A 20,856-nucleotide genomic window follows, 5' to 3' on the forward strand; every position below is an offset into this window, starting at 1 on the left:
AGCTTCCTAAGATGAATTCGGTCTAAACCTGAGGAGTCTTTCGATAACATACCGAATCCCAACGGTGGAGACTGCTGCAGTCAGAGAGACGACATACTGCATCACATCAACTACAGCAGAAATGAAGCTACTCATTCGTGGGGGACATGATTGGTACGGATCATAGCTTTCACAGTGTGTGTAGATTGTTCAACCAAATGCGTAGTAGTAATGGGCGCCAGTGATCTGCAAAGAGACACGGGAAGGAGATGTATCGCTGATCAACCCCCGATGCCGCCGAGGAAAATGCCGATGACCAACTGTCTTCAACTTGACTTCTAACGGATCCTGCTCCGCTCCTCACTCCTTGCCTAATAGGTATGCAATGCGAATGCTCATCATTGCAATATTCGGAGAATTCCCTTTCCGCAAAAGCCAATTTGGGAACCCTGACATGCGCAAATGGCCAAAACATTGACAGGTCGACTGCTCTAAGCTTTGTTGATTCTCGATTATTCGCTCTACCCCGCGATCGTCACGAGGAATTCCCACAGGACTATCCATTTCCGACGACGCGGTCCATAGCGGCATCCATTATGACGCTGTACATTTGGAGCTACCGAAGCCTAGCGCAAGACTAGCCAAGACACACCTGTCTGCGCCACCACGCCGGGATTCCTGAGAACTGAGATCAAGCCTTCTTCCGTCGAACGGGCCCCAACAGATGACACTAATGAGGCTTAACTCCCAGGACTCATTCCTCCGTTTACATTGGATGTTATCCACCGCTAGACGCCATGCCAAGACTGTCCAGCTCAGTCGCTCCTCACCCTCGTCAGTGGCAGAATCGTAGCTCCGAATTTCAGCTTCCCCAGATGATCCGACTCAACGTTTAGTTCTTCGGCACAAACCTTGAGGCGTTTGATTTCGATGAGTCTAGGCTCATCATGATCTCTGAATGACGTCTTGCATTGGATTCCCTAGCTTTGGCCGCTTTAGACGGGAATTCCAGTCGCCGATGGAGAATGAATTCGAGATTCAGCGAATCTCTACGCGGCGTTAGTACTAGGACGGCTGAATTTCAATGTCCCATGACGTTTTTGTTTCTTTTGCGAGGGACTGTGCGATACTCAGATGCTTTTTTTTCGATGTCTGAAGGTTCATGAATCTTGATCAACTTGATGTATATATACTGCGACTTCATCATCCCTAGATTTCCCTTGGAGTACAATTCAATCCAAAACCACTCACCCAATCAACTACTCAACAACCATATCAACCGCAATCATGGATAGAGCCAAGCAAGCCGTTTCTAGCTTCATCTCCAAGGATGGTCACCATAAGACCAGCGTCGACGAAGATGTCAACAGAGCCGTCACCGAGGAGCAGGTCCGTCCCCACCGCCACGAGGAGGTGACCACAGCTGTCGACAAGGAGGTTCACCAAGATCACCACCACACTACCATTCAGCCTGTTCAGCATCAGGAGACACTGTAAGCAATTCCCAGTATATCGTATGATTCTTGTCAAGTCACTAATTCTTTTGCCAGTCCCGAGAAGCACCACCACAACATCGTCCCCGTTGCACACAAGACTTTCGACCACGGAAATGAGCGGGAGACCAAGGACACTCTTGACCGGGAACATGCAAAGTTCAAGGACACTTCTACGACACACGAGACCACTCACACTTCAACCACTGCCCCCGCCGTCACCGGCGAGAGAGTGCACCACCATATCCACGAGCACATTCAGCCAGTTATTCAGAAGGACACTATCCAGCCTCACATTGTCCACACCACTATTCCCATTCACGAGACACACCACGCCAAGCCTATCCACCACGAGGCTACCACCCTCCCCGTGAAGACTCTGGAAGAGTTCACCAGGGAGAAGGGAAGCCTCACTGACGGTCCTCGTCACCACCGCTACGACGAGTTTGAGGGTTGCCCCGACAAGTACCACAAGGATCTCGGCAACACTCACCAGTCAGGTATCGGTCACAGCCATGACCACAGCCACGGCGCCGGCAAGGCAGCCGTGGGAACTGCTGCCGCTGGCGGTGCTGCAGTTGCCGCTCATAAGCACCACGAGCACAAGGACGAGCACGAGCGTGGTGTCGACAGCCATCACCACTCCGGCCCCGGCAAGGGCACTGCCGCCGCTGGCACTGCCGCAGCAGGAGGAGCTGCATTGGCTGCACACAAGCACCACAACAACGAGACTGCCACTCACGGTGTCAACGACCGGGGTCTTGGCCACACCGGTCTCGAGAGCCAGCGTGCGGATCAGCACAACACTCACTCCGGATCCGGCAAGGTTGCTACCGCTGCTGCCGGCGCTGCCGCCGCCGGTGCCGCCTCCCACCACGGTCACAACAACAACACCACCCACAACACAATTGGCACTCACAACACTACCGGTACTCACAACCCTCTCGGTTCTCACAGCACCACTGGCACTCATGGTACCGACAGCCTTGCTGCGGCTCAGACTGCCAACACTCGTGCCAATAACACAACTGGAACTGGCAACCTGTCCCACAACCAGTCTACTGGCCGCGATAACATTACCCATAGCCAAACTGTAGGTGACAAGTCCATCAGCACCGCTCAAGGTATTATGCACGGGACTCACCCTACCGGTAAGCAGACTACGGGTAGCAACTACACCACTTCTGGAAGCCCTACTACAGCAACCCATGGCAGCTCAGGCTTGAACAAATCTGAGGTAAGTACACACCAACCCACTCACTTCATCTCACAACTTACTAATAGTTGCTCAGCCTCGCTTCGGCTCCACAAGAACCAGCACCAGCCAGAGCGGCGCTGGCAAGGCTTCCACTACCGACCACGCCACTCACGACGCTACCGGCAAGAAGATTTCGCTTGTGGATAAGCTGAACCCCTTCAAGGATGCCGATGGTGACGGCCACAAGGGCATTATGAGCTAAATGCATAATGATCATACGGAGCATTTCTTTAGTTAGTCAAATGAATTAATAGGCCTGACCTATAATAATATATTGATTGTCTGCATCTTCAATATTATTGGACGTCCAATTTTGAGGTATCTTCCGATGTTTTTACTCTCTCTGGCCCCAATCCGAACTCTTCACGTCTATTCTCCATTTTTTGTACACTATTCTTCGTCAATTTGACAATCCTTCCCGTGGTCACCTTTTTCAATATGGATTGAATCTTTGGGCCAGGGTTGCATCGACTAGTGTGCCCATCATAACAACATATCATGTTAGCAATGCTCCAGATGCGATCCACAAAGCTTGTCAAAGCTTCCATCCGATCACACTGCACTTCCAACCCTATATCTCCACTTGTATCGCCCATGCCTCTCATCAGGCTGCCTAGGACGATGTAGTTGCAATGCTTCTTTTCCTCACGGGTGGCCCTCTTATCAACACAGCTCCCGTCGTTGAACATGAGTTCTTTGATGACGGAGTTGATTTGGAGTGGTAGGGTGTGGACGATGTCTTCCCGTTGTCTGTGCAGAACCTCTACAGACTTCTGTTAGCAATTCCCTTAAGCACGGCAGCCGTTCCAAGGGGCAAAGCGAGCATGGACGTTACCAAATAGACCGGGTGGGCCGATAGGACCAACATCATCCAGCAAGACTCTCCGGCTGATCATTCGCCCGTCTTCGCTGAGTGAGGAATACATAATCAATTCCTTGACCATCTGCCTGTGCAGCTCGACCTGCCCCAACTCCCACGCCACATAGGACAATGCTGCTCTCTCTCGACCTTCAAAGCGGTTCGTGACCTTTTGGCAATCCTCCGCCACATGCAACCAAGCAACAGCCCAAGGCTTCAGGGCCGGAATCATGTCGTACTTGTTTGCCATCTGGAAAATCTCATAAAGCTGAAATAGGCCAGGCGTATTCGGGATCAAGGGAAAGTTTGCGTGGATGATGTTGAGGATTATCTCCAGGGCCTCGGGGTCGTCCTCAGGGAGGTTCACCACCCATGGCCCAAAAGCCGGTTTGGACTCTTTGAATGGGCCAAACAGCATCTTCTTCCAGACCTGCGATGAGCGGCGCAAGGCGCTGGCGCAGACGTGGAATGACTTCTCGGGCTTGTTTGTCTGCTGCCCCGCCCGCAGTGTGAGGTCTCCATCGGGGTCGATTTGGACTCCTGCGACACTGGAGGGTCCCCCATTGGTGTCATTCGCAGCTTGTAAGTCGCCCATAGAGATTTACTGAACGTTTTGCGATCTCAAATTTCATGAGGCTGAGAATTGCCTCATCCATCAATGTGTACGTCATACTTTAGAAGTGGAAGTGACGACGAGTTCTCAGAGGGCCTAAGGCATCCTGTCAAGAAAGTTGGCAAAGTTGGAAACTTAAGAAACAAGATATCTTCAAGGGTCCAGGGACCATCCGTGCTTTTGGGGTCGCATCGAGTGGTTATGTAAGCGAGAAATTTCCCGGAATAGCTTCATTGGCCAACCACGAAACTCTCGCGTGAGTTCCGAAGTGATTGAATCAAGAGTTTAATTAATCGGGAGAACAGTGTTTCCAGATGTCTTAAACCTGGATGTTCTTCTCCGCAGTAGTGTTTGCACTGCCAAAACAGATTGGTGTTGTTGGCGGAATTGGTGGCACATGACTGAGATCGTTTTCAGAAAAGGACCCTCTAGTATGGATCACGACGATTTCGCCGCGGAAACTTTATCAGCTTCAAGAATTAAATAAATAAATGATATGTTTCAGCTTTGAGGCTGAAAATTGTTAAGGTTGCTTCAGTCGACCATGTTCAACTTCCTTGCCTGGATTTATGAGATCATCTATATTTTATTCGGAAAAGCATAGGCTATCGGAGGAATCTTGTCACTTTACATAGGAGGAGTGCTTCAAATTGTTTGGTAAGGTATGGCGAGGACTTAATTCGAGCTTGTTTTTGACCAGCGTTCCACCACTTACTGTGGTGTTTTCAAAACAGTCGAAACACAGGAATCCATGAAGCTCAAGAAACAGCACAAAGCAACCTTGAGGAAGTCCAACTTCGAATTACTTGGAGAATATGACATGAACGTCTCCAATTTGAAATTTGCTCCACCGAACTCACAAGTTTATTTGAGGGTCTGAAATTGGCGGGAAGTAAGCAAGACTGACGCCTACACGACATTAATTAACAAATACTCCTCAAGAGCATCTAGATAGGAGTTAGTTTCACCACGATACGGCACACTTGGCGTCAATAGAGGGTTCTTGTACTCTCAAGTCCCTCCTTCAACTCCTCGTCACGTCAACGCAGCATTTCTGCTCCAGCACGCAATCTCACCAAACCCGCAGCATCCCGAAGTCACGAGCAAGGAGAATTACTCAGCAGCCTATATCGGACACTGACAGCCGTGCTCAAGGCACTATCTATCAATACATCGGATTACCAACAATCCTGCGACATGTCGTGACCGGGGGCGGGGCAGGAGTGGAGAGCGAGTGAAGGAGGGGCCGGCCTGTCGTTGGTCCAGCTTCGGCTTTCATCGCCGTATCGGACCGGGCGGTCCCCGCAGCTGCGCTTCGACGTATGGACGGATTTAGACGACTCGGTACTGTTATCGGGAGTACTCACACACATGTGAGCGAGTGTGGAAGGTCCTGCCGCGAGATGAAGAGTTAAGCGAAGTTGTGCCAACTCTTGCCAGCCAACGAGAAATCCACGCCTGCTGCTAAAATCTATCGTAATTAACCGTCTGTTAATGAGAGTTCGAGCGCCGCTACCCCGAGTAAACCCATAGCACTATCGGGAAACCTTGGTCCTTGTCGGTTTGCTCTTTGATTTGGAGGGGGTTTCGCGGGGGTGTTGATTGAATGGTCAATGGCGATGCAGCCATCTTGGGGAAGAATCACGCAATGCGGGACTACGAGAGCACGTAATACCCCCCCAGCGCACCTAAAGGAAAGACAATTCCGATCGACAACAAGAAGCGACTCCGAACACCGGGAGGGGGTGTAAAATCAAAATGGCTCTTATCTTTTGCTACAGAAAATGACGAGAGAAAATGAAAAACGTAAAAAAAAAGTTCAACAATTCTATTGTGACATTTGGAGTATTCCTCTCCAAGTCCCTTCTTCCCCCTTTTCTCTCTACCCAAGGACCTTCCGTCTCGAGTTTCTGACTTTTACGACTTGCCTATTCTGTGTTATCTTTTGAGAAAGGAACCGTTGCCCAAGGCGAGACAGTGTGCAGCAAAACTGCCAGACAAACGCAACGCCCACAGACAGCCACTTTCCCATCCCTTACCTGTCAGGAGGGAACTATTCACCCTGAACGCCTATTAGACTCTGGCCAATGATAACGGCGAGCCCGTGAAAGACATCAGATCGCCATGGCAGAAATCCCAGCGACGCAGACCGTCCTCATCCTCCACGCGGCAAAGCAGCCGTACGAAACGGAGGAGGGGTACCGGGTTCCTGAGATCCAAAATGAGCAAGAGGTGCTGGTGAAGACGGAACACATCGGCCTCAACCCGATCGACTGGAAAGCACCGTACGTATCTTAAACCTCTCTTCTATACCCTTCTCATACAGCACCTCAATCAGGCCTTTCTTAGAGAGAGAAGAGTAGCCAAAACTGACAGGCTGCCCCAAACATTAGCGACTTCAACTTTGCAATCCCAACCCTCCCCTACATCTCAGGCCGCGAGCTCGTAGGCCGCGTCGTCCGCCGCCCGCAGCCATCATCAACAGCAGCAACAACAACCTCCGAAACGCAAAGCCAAAGCCGCCTTCGCGAAGGTGACCAGGTCCTCGTCATCTCCACAGACTACCGCGACCTCCGCAAGGCAGCTTACCAGGAGTACGTCGTCACCTCAGACTTCAACGCGGCCCGCATCCCGCCCAACGTCTCCCCGCGCGCCGGCGCGACCCTCGGCGTCGCCTTTGTCGCTGCGGCGCTCTCCCTGGCCGTCTGCATGGGCGTGGACTTTTCCCACGTTCTCGACGGACCGGATTTGCTGACGATCTTGCGCTCTGTTCCGCCGGAGAGTCTGCCGCAGGATATTAGGGCAGAGTGTCTCTCGGGCATCGGAAACCATGAGAGGGCTACGGCGGGTGACTGGGTCGTCATCTGGGGCGGGTCGTCGACTTCTGCGAACTTGGCTGTGCAGCTCGCCCGGCTTGCGGGGTTGAAGGTCGTCACTGTGGTAGATAAGCTGCGTCACGGCCTCCGATTGTCAAACCATACCGTTCTCCGCCCCGATTTACTCGTCGACAGCCACGACCCTGCGCGCGCCATCGATATCATCCGCGCTAACGTCGGAAAAGACCTGCGCTTCGCGCTGGATACTAGCGGCCGAGAGTCTGCCTGCTGGTTGCTCCGCGCCTTGACGCCGTCGCAGGATGCAAATGCGCCGCCTAGCCCGCCGGATACGCCTCGCAACTCGGCGCCGACTGTCAAGCACCTCATCGGGCTAACTGGTCTGCCCAAGGAACAGGCACCTGAGGCAGTCGCCTACCACACCGTCCCTATCAAGGTCTTCCACGAGGTCCCCGCCGTGGGGGAAGCCCTCGTAACCTGGCTCGAGCGCTTGCTCGAGAGCGGCCTCGTCAGTCCGCCCGAGGTCCTCGGCGTAGAAGAAGGATTCGAGGGCATCAACCGCGGCCTTGACCGCATGAGGAAGGGCGAGATCCGCGGCGGAAGAATGGTCGTCAGTCTCGCGCCCGAGGGAGCCGGGGCTGCGGAACAAGACGTCATCAGGGAGGCGAGCGTGCCACTCGCACTGGTCGATTCGCCCATGGCGGACGGCGTTGCGGAAGAAGGGCCCCAGCCTTCGGAGACGTCTCAGGCGTCCAGCCCCGAGTTCACTGCCCAGAAGCTTGCCGACACTGGTCTACGTAGGGGAAGCGCGACATTGTGGCAGGCCGGCGATGCTGTCCCTAGAAGCTTTCCTGGCAAGCAGATTAATGACAGTTCGAATGCAGCGCCGAGGAGAAACTCTCTGTGGCAGCCCAAGTCAGCGGAAATTGCGGTCGAAAATGTCCTCTCATGACGAGCATTGATGGAATAGCATCTGAGTTGATTGAATGATGATACAAACGATGGGGTTTACATAGTGGGAGTCTGATCAAGCCTGGGTGCTGGATATCAAACATTTCGTGGCAGTCGATAGGCGAAATAGGGTTGGTTAAAAATAGAGATTGCACTTGTTCATTGTTAATGGGAAGATGCTGTGAAGCTCGACCTTCGGTGAAGTGGGCTGGAGTGGCCCCGGATTGGACGCTACGGGGAAAAGCGGGGGCTACCCGGGGCCAGCCACCGCTCACCGAGCTTGACCTGGTGCCTGGCTCCCGTGCGCGTCTGCTTGCGTCTCCCCTCATTCCTCCCAACATCCTTCTTTGTCGTCAGTGTGTTTCCGTCAATTAAGCTCATCAGATAAGAGTCTCCCGGCCGCTTATTGCGTTACCGGACCTCAGCCAGATCTGCAAAACCTACGTGCCTTTTCTCCTTGCTTTCTGCAAATGTCTTCTCCTCAGGTTGAGCGCCAGCGGTTGCCGCTGGAACTCATCCTGAATATCATCGAGAGTCTTCTCCCACCGAATGAATCGTCAATCTTGCCTGCGTCCCATAGTGCAACAAAAGCCCTGATATCCTTCAGTCGCGTCTCCCGCTCAACATACGATTTCAGTACCCGACTCCTCCGCAAGCGATGCATGCACATCGACTCGACAAGCCGCCTGAGCTTGCTTCTGCTGAGTCTCTTCTCGCCGTCGCCTAGAAATCTCCCGCAGACCTTATCGCTCAAATGCATCACTTCACTCTACCTCAGTCCATTTGGAAAGTCGCTCGATGATAAACCGACGGCCATGTGGGTGCGCGAGCTCTTTTGCGAGGTTTGCGACACCCTCAAGCGCCTTATCGTCGACATGCCATTTGGGACATTGTCAGGATACGACGACCACCTCGATGTCAGGCCGACTCTGACTGACGGGTTCCAGCGGCTATCCAAGCTGGAAGAGCTCATTTGTTTACGGGACTATCCGGCTCTTACTTTCATGCAACAGACTTTTACCGTCAACTGCTGGAGCTTGTGGCCCAACCTGAGGCGCGTCGTATTATTCAATGCACCCATGTCGAGCCACTGGCTCTGGTATGATATAGCGAACACAGCCCAGCTCGAGCAGGTTGTACTTGCGCGACCACTGGTTCCCCCACGGATCAATGTCAAGGACGACTACTACCATATGCTGAACAGCTATGACCACTTGACGCCCCGGAAGATCAAGATTGTGCTTGCCGATGTGGAAAGCGACTTGCCGGAAATAGAGACGACAAGATGGGACGAGTACGACCCCGAGGGACTGCTAGCCATCGAAAAATACGACATTCCAACGTCGTTCTATGGGGATGAGAATGCGACTGATTTGTGCTGCGACTGGGTCAAGATGGCAGCCCTGAACGGGTCGATTTGGGACTGGAAAAGTCACCCAGTGGATAGTCCACCAGTAGATGCGGTGCAGTAGCAGCTCGATGCGGTGACCGCGAGGACGAAGTGTTCACAATCTCTTCTCGCTTTTCTCCGGTCGTCGGACGAAGATCCGCGATACCCTGAGTAGCCACCACTTATGATCTCAATGCCATTTTGTCTTGGGATGCGGCCAGACAGCTTGCTGCAAGCTGGATCCAAGCTGCAATGTCTCGGGTGTATTGGGGAGGCAAAGCCTGGGGAACCGGGGTCGGAGCCTGGGGTTAGCAACATCAATTTCCCCAGAAATTGGGTTGTTGGCCCGGGCGGGTTGTCTTGGAGTGTACGATGAGGTTGTCTCTTTCTCAACATGGCATTGCTCTTCTGTAGCTGTGGTCGATAGATACCGTATTAGATAATCTGAAGAATAGTATAATGCTCGCTTTCGGGCGGCACTTTGGAAACTTGCTGCGCCGCGGGATTACGCAAAGCGAACATGCTGGACGCCACCGAAGAATAGGCGTGCGTTCGATGTCCATCGGTGCGTTCGGCTCTTCACTTCAGCTCTCGTACGTGTTGGTGTTCAATGGCCGGTGGCTGATGATCCTTCGCCTTCGGTTCTTGCGGAGTGGACGAGCCGTTGGTTGTTGTCTCCCGCTTTTGCGTGTAGCGCCGTAGCAATACCTGCCGTCAAATGCCTCTAATTCCCGAGGAAAGGAGACGGCGGTGTAAGCTGTCCACGAGGGCAGTAGATGCGGGGTCCCAAGACAGGTGTTGCCGGTAATCTTAGACATTGGAGAGGACTGAGGGGTAGCAGCAGGTCTCTGACTAGAGTCGGGTTTCTGGCCGCAGCTTCTGACAGGTAGTGTTGGGTGCTGGGACCGAGTGCTCCCATTACTGTACAAATACATCTGCGTCGTAATTAGTGTCAAGATGCCGGGGAACCGTCTGATGGTTCGGACAGATCGGGGATTTCTTCTCTCGACGTGCAGTATGATTTAGTACACGGAGTACAGACGGCGGACGAATAAGAGAATGATCGGAGCGATGGTGGTCAGCGGGTGCGGAAGAGCGGTCCATTTGGTGAGGAACCTGGAAAGTCGGGTGACGTTGCATTGGAGAGTTTTGCTTCTCCAACCCCCCACGTCGCAGCGACTAAGCTACTGGGAAAGATGGTGGCCTCGGTCCCCAATCAAGTGGCTTTGAGGAGTGCTGATCACATCTTGAATGTGGTTGCCTTGCAGGTACGCCTGCGATAGAGACGCGAGTCTCTCAGTCTGCGGTTGGCCCAGCGGAACAAGGTAAAATGCGGCGAGATCAGGACGGGCAGGGCTTGAAGGTTAGAGCCATGACGGCGGGCTTCTAGAAGATGTTGTGGAACATGCAGGTTGGCGTGCTGGAAGCGGCAAGGCGCGGGGCACATCGATAACGCACCAACGCTGCTGTGCGCATCTGTTGACGAGACATCTTGCTTGTGGGTGTCGAGTACTACTGTTGAACATTGACGGACCGAAAAGGTAATTGACGAATAGGCGTTGTAACCGTTGACTGTGCGGCGGGCCAGTCAAATCGGGTGATGACTGACAGGAGGAATGGCGGGGGAAGCCAGGTCAGACCTGTCTCCATGCCTCCAAGGCAATGCATCACTCAAGATGGAAGCTCGGGATTGACTTGCGGACTTAGGACTGGCAGACAGGTTGTGATGGATGTGACCTGACGGGGCCCTGAATCCTCACCAAAGTCCGCGTCGGAACAACGGCGGCCGAGAGAGCCGAGCGGGTGGTGCCGGGGCCAAAAAGCAGTGGCGCTTGCCAATTAAAAAATAAGTTCCTAGAGGAGTTCTTTCCGAGATCATGGCGCTCCTTCTTCAGCAACCATCCAATCAAAGCAAGAGTTGCAAGAAAGAAAGCGCGGCCCGTCTTTGGGAAGTCCCGAATGGAAGGCTGGGCTTGGAAAGAAGGAAGCAATTTGGGGAACGTACCTAAGAAAAAAGGAAAGCGTCGGGGCAACGCGCGGTAACGGTGAGCGCTCTGGATGGAGAGAGTACTTCGTACAGGTACCTACCTCACTTGGTGACTGGAGTCAATTGATGGGGTGCAATGACGGCCGCAGCGGCGCGCATAACGAGACGGCGGCAGGCGCAGCCATTACACCTCACCTTCCATTCTTTCCGTTCACTTACTAGATGGGATTTTGCCGAGAGCCATTGGATTCCTGCATTTTATCTCCTTTGTCCCCTTTTCTGTGTGTACCTAGTAATCAGGCAAATTGAGTATGCGTACTTGGGTATCCTGCACATTGACTTCTTCCGCGTTCCCGTCTTCTCCATCCCGTCTATTTTGTCTTACCTTAGTACCTTAGCCGTGTAATCCCCCGCCGACTGCACACCGACTCTCAAACCGCGGCTGGAGGGGCCCTCCTTTGACTGACAGAGCAAACAACAGGAGTAATGCCTGCTCTTCGGCTCTCTTGAACCAACAACGCCTACACACAGACCAGCAAAGCAGACAGACATTCTGCAGCCCATCTGCCACCATCCTCGTCGCATTCTCATGCTGCTGGCAATACTGGCTGCTGTCGCCGCCTCTCTCGCTTCGCCTCTGGATAACCACATGCGCCACTGACCGTACTGCGTCCTTTGCCTGCCTACCTTACGTTCCCCCGATCCCCCGAGTCGGTGGTGAACCCCTGTCCACCTGCTTGATTTCTCCATTTTACCCCGTTTTTTCCCTCTGCCACCCCCCGTCCGCCCATTCCAGCAACCTGGTGTGTTCCATCGCAGACCCTCTTTCCGAGCCCACGTCTCCAGTTTCTAGCCTCCTTCTCCAGTTCTCGCCTCATCTCTCTCCTCGTCACTTCTCCTCCTCCTCCTCTCTTTCGCCTTACGCCGAGCTTCTCCCACAGCCTTGCCCTCTGCGGCTTGACATCGTCGACCAATTTCTCTAGACACCGACTCCAGCATCTTGGAGAGACAATGTTGGATTTCTGTACCCCTACTGGCCCGGTCTTCACAGCGTTATGAGCTTGCGATTCTTCTACCCCTAGAAAGCATAGGCAAGTTTGGCTTTCCGTCCTGCGCAGTGTGGCCCTCGGGAAGACGGGTGTAACGCACCACGACCACTACCACGGAACTTTTCAACAAGACTTTGGAGAAATCTGTGCTGACCATGGTTCTTCGTCCAGGAGCCGCAAATCCCCGAGAATCGCGCTCGTCCGCGCATAACCCCGATCTCCTCCCCGTTACCTCGACTATCCCGAGCCTCCCGATTTTTCAAATATGCCCGACAAAAACGTAACTACAATTTCCTACGCCGCCGGCGCATCCTTGGCTGCCATTGCTCTTGTCTACGTCTTTGCGCCGACATTTACAATCGACGAGTCCAGCACCTCATCGTCACGTAGGAAAGGCGTCGTCGGCTTGCGCAATGCTGCAAATGATTGCTTCATTAACTCGACCCTGCAGGCCCTCGCAGGTCTAGGCGAGCTGCGCATGTACCTAATCCGCGAAACTCACCGCCGAAATATCGACGATGAAGGCGTATACTCCCAATTGGTTCAGCCGCCCGGCAAGAGCTACCCGGAATGGAAGATCGAGGGCATGCAACGCGGATTGGTAACACAGGGACTGAAGGATATGCTTGATTCGCTCAACGAAAGGCCCATCTACAAGAAATCGATCTCTGCCATTGAGTTTGTGAGAGTACTCGAGACAGCGTTCAGGCAGCGCATTAGTCGCCAGCAGCAAGACGCCCAGGAATTTCTCCAAATAGTGGCCGAGAGACTCAAGGAAGAGTACCACGCCGGCGAGAGAGCACGTACCCATGCAAGACTTGAAGCCTCACGAGCCACCTCGGTAGGTGCCTCCGTGAATGGCGACGCAGTACAGGAAAAGCTGGAAAATATCAACCTGGCCAACGGCAATGCCGACGAGTCCTCCTCAGCATTGCCTACACCAACAATACCCAAGATCCAGACCAATGGCATACATGCGCCTCTGGACGAAGACGAAGGCTTTCCCATGGAAGGGAAATACGAATCCCAATCCGAATGCCAGACCTGCGGCCACAAGACGAAGCCGAGAGAGGAGTCCTTCTACATGCTGACGTTGAACGTGCCCCAAGTCAGCTCCACCACTCTTAGTTCATGCTTTGACGAAATCTTCAAGACGGAAATGATTGAAGACTTCAAGTGCGAAAGATGCCGACTGATCCATGCCGAAGAATCCCTCAAGAGCGACCTAGCAAACGCCCAGAACGAAGCTGAGAGGACCGCGCTCGAGGAGGCAGTGCGCAAGTTGCGCCATGCAATTGACTTTGATCCGGAACATGTCCCTGAGGATGTGCTTCTCCCGAACATTGCCAATGCGCCCAAGCGTAAGATCGCACGGTCGACGCGCCTCACGTCTTTTCCCCGCATCCTTGCCGTCCATCTGTCGCGGTCCATCTACGACCAAACGTCGACCAAGAACTCGGCCAAAGTTGCCTTCCCAGAGCGATTGCCTCTAGGCGGCTTGCGCGATCGTCGCAACTATAAATTATTAGGCCTCGTTACCCACAAGGGAAGTCATCATAGTGGACACTATGAATCGTTCAGACGACAGAATACGTATGCTCCGTATTCCAATCAGAATACTTTCCAGCCATCAGGCATCTACAGCAAGACGGCGAGTCCTGCAGCTACGCCACAGCCGTCGACACCGCAACTGGACGCGATTGCTCGGGGAGTCAGTCCCGCGGTGTCGACACCCGACCTTCTGACGCCGAGCTCCGAGACGGCTTCCTCTACCCGATCACTATCGTCATCCGACGCTTCGCCAAAGGACCGAGTCAGGAAGCGAATTAGCCCGACGTCTGCCCCACGCGACAGGCAGAGAGAACCCGACTCGGCTAGCATCCGATCCGTTCGGTCACTCACGGCCTCGGCAAAGAGCACTGTTTCAAAGATTTCGCAAAAGGTCAATGGAAATAGCACACCCGTAAGCAGCCCGCCTCACTCCACGCCGATGGCCGTAGTGCCTCGTCCTCCTGTCCACAAGTCCCGGAAGAAGCAGCCCGCGGATCGCTGGTGGCGCATCAGCGACGAGAAGGTCCGCGAAGCCAAGACGGCCGAAGTCCTCGATCTTCGACGCGAGGTCTACTTGCTATTCTACGAGCTCGAGAGGGACGACAGCCCGTAGAGCGAGGCTGGCAACGTTCCCTCGCAGCCTAGAACGTTGCCTCCCGAGCTCGAGCCGTTCCGGGCCTACACGGCCACTGCCTCGATGAAGCTTACGATGCTGCGGTGACCTTGGCTTGTATACATTCTTGATATTCGACGTTTTGAACATAACACGCACATGCTTTGATGCGCGCACAAACACACACAACGATCGCTTGGGGAAGAAAGAAAAAAAGTGCATTGGCTGGCGTAATAATCTTATGGTTTATGCATCTACATGGTTGGCGACCCCGCAAGGAACCCTGATCAGCATTTTAGGTGGTTGTTGGAAGCATTCCTTGCAGAATTGGCTTTTTTTTTTCGTGGTTCTTGTCAGAGGGGGAAGTAGAAATCTGGTGCCAAAAAGACAGGGTACATACAGAGGTAGTACGACGGGCAAAGACAACAGACGAGGTTGGATGAAGCCCAATACAGCGTTGTAAATCATCGCCGGCATTCCTAGTCTACTATGACGTGACGAAGCTGTCAGATTTGTTCTAGTTATGAAATGCCCCCCCCCCCCAGCGCTGCCATGCGCGTCTTCCGATCATTCTGGAGACTTGGTTGTCAGATATCACATTGCCAGAGATGAACCTCAAAGTAGGAAAGTGTGGAAACGACGTCAGTCCGAAGAAGGCAATCTGATCAACGATCTGCGCTGCCAGGCTGGATATAGCCCACGGGGAGAGCAAGTGTAATATTGAACGTCTACGCCAATGTGCTGAATCGGCCTAACGTGCGCGCAGTAAAGACAATATGACTCCATTCGATTATTTGTACTCTACTCGGTGCTCATGTACGCCGCGAATGCGCAGTCGGGGCGACATGAAGAACATTCCCATGCGCCAGTTCGCTAACTCTAGCAAGGCTCATTCCACCGGGATAGTCTTTCCGTTCCCCTCGAAGGGTGCTCATCCAGCCAGATAATCCAGCTCCGTAGACCCGATTTTCTCGAGTGCCCTTCCTCATTAGTGTATTCCTCTTTCGTAGTGCGTCGTAACTCATGATGACTTTTGTTGTCCCAAGATCTCCCCCGCAATCTTGGCCTGGTCCGCCTCGCTCAACGCCGCCTGGCTGCGCACCTTATCCGCCTTCTCGGCATCGTACCGCCACAGACCACCAGTCTTGTCTGCGTCGCCCGTAACAGGCAGACTGACGCCGGCACCGAGGGACTCGAGCACAGCGTCGCCGGCGCCCTGGCGATCGGTGAAGTACCTGCGCTCCCATGAGCGTCTTTCCGTCTTCTCCTTTGCGCGAAGATCGCGCTGCGCCTTTTCAATCGCAGACTTTTCGCGGCTGACGAGGTCCATGTCACCCTTTGCGATGCCGTCGGCGACGCCCTTCCAGGCGCGGCGGGACTCGAGCGGGTGCTGCTTGTCGAGGGGGGCGACGACGAGCTTGGAGGTCGGGTGCTGCGCTGCGTCGTAGGTGTCGATGAGGGTCTTGGAGGAGTTGTGCTTTGCGGCGCCCTCGTGGATCTCGAAGGATTTGGTCCAGACACCCGTAATGTTGTAGGTCACGTCCTTTTCCTTGCCTGTCGGGTAGACGGAGGCGATGACGCTGTTCTTCTTGCCCGAAAGCCAGCCCTTTCCTGAGTAGTCAATCTTGGAGGTGTATCCCGTCGAGGAGGTGATGAAGGAGGTGCCCTCTAGCTCGATAAAGGGGGCGCCAAAGATAAGGCCTTCGATGTGGAGGGCAGGGAGGGTGATGAGGTAGGTCTCCTTCTTGCCATCTGGGGTTGGGATGGTCAGGACGGCGTGGCCGATCTGCTTGATATTGATTGTGCGGCTGAAGGTTGCTTTTTGTGCGTTGTAACCCTCGAGGTGGACGCCCGTAGGGAGGTTGGTGATGGAGTAGGCTGTCGCGGGCGGGTGATGGCTGTTGAGAGAACGATGATCAGCATCCTGTACCTAGCTTTGGGAGCTGGAGTCTTGGCAAAAAGCGAATACGGTGGTCCTCTTACCTAACCTGCTCACTGATGAGCTCCGTCGTTCCAGCGTCATCCTCCCACTTTCCAAGGAAGAGCTCGCCGAGGAAGGGGTTCAGGGGCTTCTTCTCGTTGCCGTACTGCTCGCTGCGGGAGGCGTACTGCTGCTTGAGGGTGCTGATGAACCACTTTGTGACGAGTAGGGCGCGCTTGGCCGGGTCTGCCTCCTTTGCGGGGGCGGCGAAGATTGAGGGGTGCTCGCACCAGTAGGAGGAAAATTCGGTCAGGGAGGTGCTGGAGAGGATGAAGGGCGGGGCCGTCAGGGAGGAGAGGTCACCGTTGAAGGAGGCGATGGACTATTAAAGAGAGGCGAAAGGCCGTTGTCAGTTGCGACGTTCTTTGTGTCAAGGGATGGAGGGAAGGGTGGGAGACTGAGTAGCGATGACAGTGCAGAGGAAGGGCATACCTTGAGGAAAGCTCCCCAGCTGCCCTGGTTAGCCTGGGCTTGAGCTGATGTTGGGGTCTGGGCCGCCATTGTGGATTCGAGGGGTCGCAGTTGTTAGGTGTGAGATGTTGTGGCAGACTTGAGGCAGCTGTCGTCAGAGTTGTGAATGGCTTCGAGACTATAGGAGAAGAAGGAATAGGGAGTTGGAGGGTGCGTGTGTGTGCGAGTGGATGTATGTTGTGTCTAAGTTTCTCCCAAAAGTTACGGCATGCAGGCGGGGTCTCTTGGAAAAAGGGCCCGCGTGTGGTGAGCTGTCTTGGACCTGTCTTTATGAGAAAGTGGGATGTCGTAGTGCCGCAGTGGCTGGGCGCCGCTTAGTGACTGCACACTCGCTGCCCTGTGCCAGTTACGGGACCTGCTGATGCTTAGAACAGCTTTTGGCGGGGCTCCCCAACAGCTGAACAGGGATTTTGGAGCTGCAGTTTGCAGTCCTGGTGTCTGGGTTGGTCGGCGATAGGGCCAGATGGGAGGAATGTTTCCACTACCGATGAACGACAGGGAACCTCGAGAAAAAGAGTTGGGGAATGAAGTCGATCCGCTCGGTTGGTTGACTAGGCGATGGAGACACGGCTGTGAGTATGGGAGCTGAAGGTGGTCCGTTTCGTGGAGTGCTTCTTGTTCGATTTCTTTATTTCGCTTTGAACAGTGAGAGTGTCCGCCAAGAGTACTGGAAGGAGTCGTGGAAATTAGATGTTGACCGTTAGACACCAACGGACAGACCCAAAGGAGCTTTGCTGCTGTTTAATTCCGTGTCCGAGGGGCAATGCGATGCGATGACGGGCTGGTGGGTGGTGTGGAAAGCTGATTGATAGAGTTGACGTCAACTGTCTTGTCGACCACCACTACAAAACCAGTTGGCATCCGTGGCATCTAGACCAACTTGCAGCCTTGCGCCGTACTAATTGCAAGAGGCGAAAATGATCGGATGGAGCGTGGCTTAGCTCGCGCGTCAGTGACTGTGTGTCCAGTGTCGTGTGCGCGCACATAATGAGACGGAGACGTCATCGTCATTGACGCCCCTCGCACTAAACCTCAAGGGACCTGGGCCCTTCCACACCCTACTGGCACACAGTGACTTTCCCCGTCCGACAGGCCGCCGCTGCTGCTGCACACCATGCCCGCTGTCCCTGCACGATGACAGCCAGCCCGATTCGTTTCGTGGGGCAGCTGCACGCCGCCAGTTGCCCCGGCGGTCAAGCCACACACGTGCTCATTCGAATCTTGAAGGCTGAGCCACACCTTAGGTGGGGCGCTGGTCCGGACCTGCCCTATGGAGCTCGGTCCTCGATCGGGCCCGAGTTGCACCCCGCCCGAAACCGAGCTGCCGGCGCAAGTGCTTCCCCCACGGGGGATACGGATGCCGTAGCATTAGATATATTCATGTGGGGATTGCTGCTGGGAACCTCAGTCTTTCAGAGGATTCCTACCATAAGCAAATAGGAAAGCCTTATTGAGGAAGAAACGAATCGAGTCTGTATTCATCGGCAAAGCCTAAAGTTACCTGCGCCGTCCCCAAAACACCAACAGAATGTAATCCAATCCTATCCCCCGCCCCTACGCCTGTGTGTTCCCTGGGTATCATCGCGCTCTCGTGTCTATCGTTGCCGTCTTCTTCCCTTCTTAACAACTCTCTTGAAGCTTCTCAACTTGGTCCGTGTTGATCCCCGAATAATGCCCCTCTACCTCCTCCCCAAGAATCATCCACGGGCTGAGCTTGCACTCCGAGGTATGCTCGACCCAAGCCCACGCCAAACACTTGCTCCCCATACCCTCACACTCCTTCAAACACGCCTCCGCGCTCTCGACCGCGTGCACCATCCTCGCTCGCTCGTCAATCCTCCCAACATAGTCCCGCCCCGTCCGAACCGGCATCCTCCTAAACTCCTCCACCGACGGCGCGCCGTAAATCTCCCACAGCTGGCCCCAAAACACCGGACTCCTCTCGTCCGCAAACGCCCGTCCAACCTTCTTCATCTCAGCCGGGTCCGCCACGCCGTGAAACGAAACTAGTGGCGAGCAGAATCGGTCCGCCATCATCTTACTGATATTTGGCCTTTCGCCATTGAAAAAGTGGCTATATCGCTCGTCGAGGTACACTCCAATCTTCTGAAATGCTGTCGCGACGAGCTTATCACCCCACGTTTCCTCGAGCGAGTGTTCCTGCGCCGCGGCCACGACGTCCCGCCGCGAGAGGAGCTGCTTCGCCGCCTCGTGCGATATTACGACGGCTGATCCCCCGTGTGCAAAGCGGCCCTTGAAGTCACCGACCGCGTTGCCAATGTACTGCGGCTCGTCCGAGTTCCAGTGCGCGAGGAGAAGGCGGAGGGAGGATTTGACGAGGTAGGTATCATCGTCGACGATGACGTACCATTTCTTTTGCGGGAGATTATCGTAGATGTATTCGAGGCCCCAGATGAACTTGTGCTACTGTCAGTGCGACGCTCTTGTTGCCTTGCGTGTGCGAACACACGGGTAAAAGAAGTAGGGAGAGTAATTACCTTGAGCGCATCAAGGTCCCACCCGAAACTCTGGCCAATCTCAGTTGCCTTGGCATCATCCCCCTTTTGCACGGCATCCTTGAGGGCGAGATACTCCTTAAACTTGGGCGCATCATGATGCGCCCTCATCTCCGGCATCGCCATGACGCCGCCAATGGCATCGTGCACTTTCACCCCGGCAATCGTCCCATTCTCCCGCGGCGTCCAGTCACCCACGACCACAAACGTATCCTTATCCCGCGCCGTGAGATCAAACGCCTCGAGCTGGGCCGTGAGCCGGTGGCGGGTCCCGTAGCCCGTCTTGATGAGCAGGCCGACGTCGGTGCGGTACTCGATGGGGAACTTGGCAGGCTCGTACAGCCATGCGTCCTTTTCAGTACCGGGACCGCGCCACCAGTTCTTGAGGCTGGCGGTGTTGAAGCGGATGGCGAGGACGAGGGGGTTGTCGTAGGGTAGGACGAGGAATAAGAGGGCGTTGCCGACGAGGAAGGCGAGGAAGAGGAGGATGAGGAGGCGTCTTATGCGTGGTGAGGGGAGGAACATGGTTGCTTCCGTTTGCCGGTGGATGTGATTGGGCGCTTTGGAGTGTGGTTTGAGGTGAGGGGTTGGTGGTGGTGTGGTGAGGTTGTCATGAGGTGGTGGCCCTCACGCACCGGCGATTGGGTGGTGGTGTTTGGCGATGCAAGTCAGAGTCGCATATGCAGAGCTGCGGGAAGGAAGCAGAACGCGAGAGAGTCAGAGATCCGTCAATGAGAACCAGGCGTGATGTTGCAGGACACGCGGGACTTTGCTCGAGAGGGAGGAATTGTTGCCAAGGGAGCATACGAGTGACGTAAGCTATGCCTTAAGCTGTGGTTGAATGAAAAACAGCCGTCGTCAGCAGAATGAGGCTGATGTGATGATGAAGTGGGTCGTCGTCGTCGTCGTGATCATTGATGATGGTAGAAGATGTCGTTTGGAATCATTGACAGGGCGGATAGAGTGAAGCTATCGCGATAAGTGTAGATGCGACATTGTAAACGTGAGGTGCGACAAAAACTCTAGAGATGTCGTTAAAGGAGTGAGAAACTAGGTCGCCACGCCAGAAACATCATTGGGCCTGGTGGCTGCAGGACAAGGCCTGTTAAAGAATGAGACCAGACGACTGAGACGGCTAGGAAAAAAAAAAGACAACACTCGAAAAGCAAAGAGGCCAAGCGCAAAGCAAACTCATGCGCGCCAAGGTGTTGCACCCCATCCAGTCCCCCTCATCTGGCCTGAATAAGCCGCGCCACCGGTACACAGCGTTGCGTAGTAGTTTATTGGCTGGTACGGGTTAGGTGCCTGGCC

The 20,856-nt window shown here is 54.3% G+C and overlaps 8 protein-coding genes across 8 annotated transcripts; 4 read left to right on the forward strand and 4 right to left on the reverse strand.

Moving 5' to 3' along the window:
• Positions 1 to 1,266: 1,266 nt before the first annotated feature.
• Positions 1,267 to 2,932, forward strand: BDZ83DRAFT_579453 (allergen; the record flags this gene model as incomplete). The annotated part of the gene is made up of 4 exons (XM_060505241.1): positions 1,267 to 1,472; positions 1,530 to 2,097; positions 2,530 to 2,709; positions 2,765 to 2,932. The coding sequence occupies 4 exons, from the start codon at positions 1,267 to 1,269 to the stop codon at positions 2,930 to 2,932; spliced, it is 1,122 nt and encodes a 373-aa protein (XP_060364157.1).
• BDZ83DRAFT_363128 (uncharacterized protein) lies at positions 2,821 to 4,327 on the reverse strand. Its single transcript, XM_060502589.1, has 2 exons — positions 3,566 to 4,327; positions 2,821 to 3,493 (listed from the first exon to the last, which is right to left on the reverse strand). The coding sequence occupies exons 1-2, from the start codon at positions 4,182 to 4,184 to the stop codon at positions 3,027 to 3,029; spliced, it is 1,086 nt and encodes a 361-aa protein (XP_060364158.1). The 5' UTR covers positions 4,185 to 4,327; the 3' UTR covers positions 2,821 to 3,026.
• An 887-nt stretch (positions 4,328 to 5,214) lies between these two features.
• Positions 5,215 to 5,822, reverse strand: BDZ83DRAFT_624186 (uncharacterized protein). Its single transcript, XM_060508432.1, has one exon. The coding sequence runs from the start codon at positions 5,573 to 5,575 to the stop codon at positions 5,381 to 5,383; it is 195 nt and encodes a 64-aa protein (XP_060364159.1). The 5' UTR covers positions 5,576 to 5,822; the 3' UTR covers positions 5,215 to 5,380.
• A 504-nt stretch (positions 5,823 to 6,326) lies between these two features.
• On the forward strand, positions 6,327 to 7,988 carry BDZ83DRAFT_752931 (alcohol dehydrogenase GroES-like domain-containing protein; the record flags this gene model as incomplete). The annotated part of the gene is made up of 2 exons (XM_060514275.1): positions 6,327 to 6,487; positions 6,596 to 7,988. The coding sequence occupies 2 exons, from the start codon at positions 6,327 to 6,329 to the stop codon at positions 7,986 to 7,988; spliced, it is 1,554 nt and encodes a 517-aa protein (XP_060364160.1).
• A 234-nt stretch (positions 7,989 to 8,222) lies between these two features.
• On the forward strand, positions 8,223 to 9,710 carry BDZ83DRAFT_363141 (uncharacterized protein). Its single transcript, XM_060502590.1, has one exon. It carries the CDS (start codon positions 8,458 to 8,460, stop codon positions 9,457 to 9,459), a length of 1,002 nt encoding a protein of 333 aa, XP_060364161.1. The 5' UTR covers positions 8,223 to 8,457; the 3' UTR covers positions 9,460 to 9,710.
• A 2,738-nt stretch (positions 9,711 to 12,448) lies between these two features.
• On the forward strand, positions 12,449 to 14,700 carry BDZ83DRAFT_363252 (ubiquitin carboxyl-terminal hydrolase). The gene is made up of 2 exons (XM_060502591.1): positions 12,449 to 12,455; positions 12,585 to 14,700. The coding sequence occupies exon 2, from the start codon at positions 12,679 to 12,681 to the stop codon at positions 14,575 to 14,577; it is 1,899 nt and encodes a 632-aa protein (XP_060364162.1). The 5' UTR covers positions 12,449 to 12,455; positions 12,585 to 12,678; the 3' UTR covers positions 14,578 to 14,700.
• Positions 14,701 to 15,598: 898 nt separating this feature from the next.
• Positions 15,599 to 17,059, reverse strand: BDZ83DRAFT_652516 (oxysterol-binding protein; the record flags this gene model as incomplete). The annotated part of the gene is made up of 3 exons (XM_060510530.1): positions 15,599 to 16,475; positions 16,561 to 16,880; positions 16,991 to 17,059. 3 exons carry the CDS (start codon positions 17,057 to 17,059, stop codon positions 15,599 to 15,601), a joined length of 1,266 nt encoding a protein of 421 aa, XP_060364163.1.
• Positions 17,060 to 18,649: 1,590 nt separating this feature from the next.
• Positions 18,650 to 20,070, reverse strand: BDZ83DRAFT_579493 (family 31 glycosyltransferase; the record flags this gene model as incomplete). The annotated part of the gene is made up of 2 exons (XM_060505244.1): positions 18,650 to 19,447; positions 19,528 to 20,070. The coding sequence occupies 2 exons, from the start codon at positions 20,068 to 20,070 to the stop codon at positions 18,650 to 18,652; spliced, it is 1,341 nt and encodes a 446-aa protein (XP_060364164.1).
• Between the last annotated feature and the right edge of the window lie 786 nt (positions 20,071 to 20,856).

Source organism: Colletotrichum acutatum (genome assembly GCF_030867785.1).
Source record: "Colletotrichum acutatum strain CBS 112980 chromosome Unknown BDZ83scaffold_56, whole genome shotgun sequence".
In the NCBI taxonomy this organism is placed as follows: Eukaryota; Fungi; Ascomycota; class Sordariomycetes; order Glomerellales; family Glomerellaceae; genus Colletotrichum; species Colletotrichum acutatum.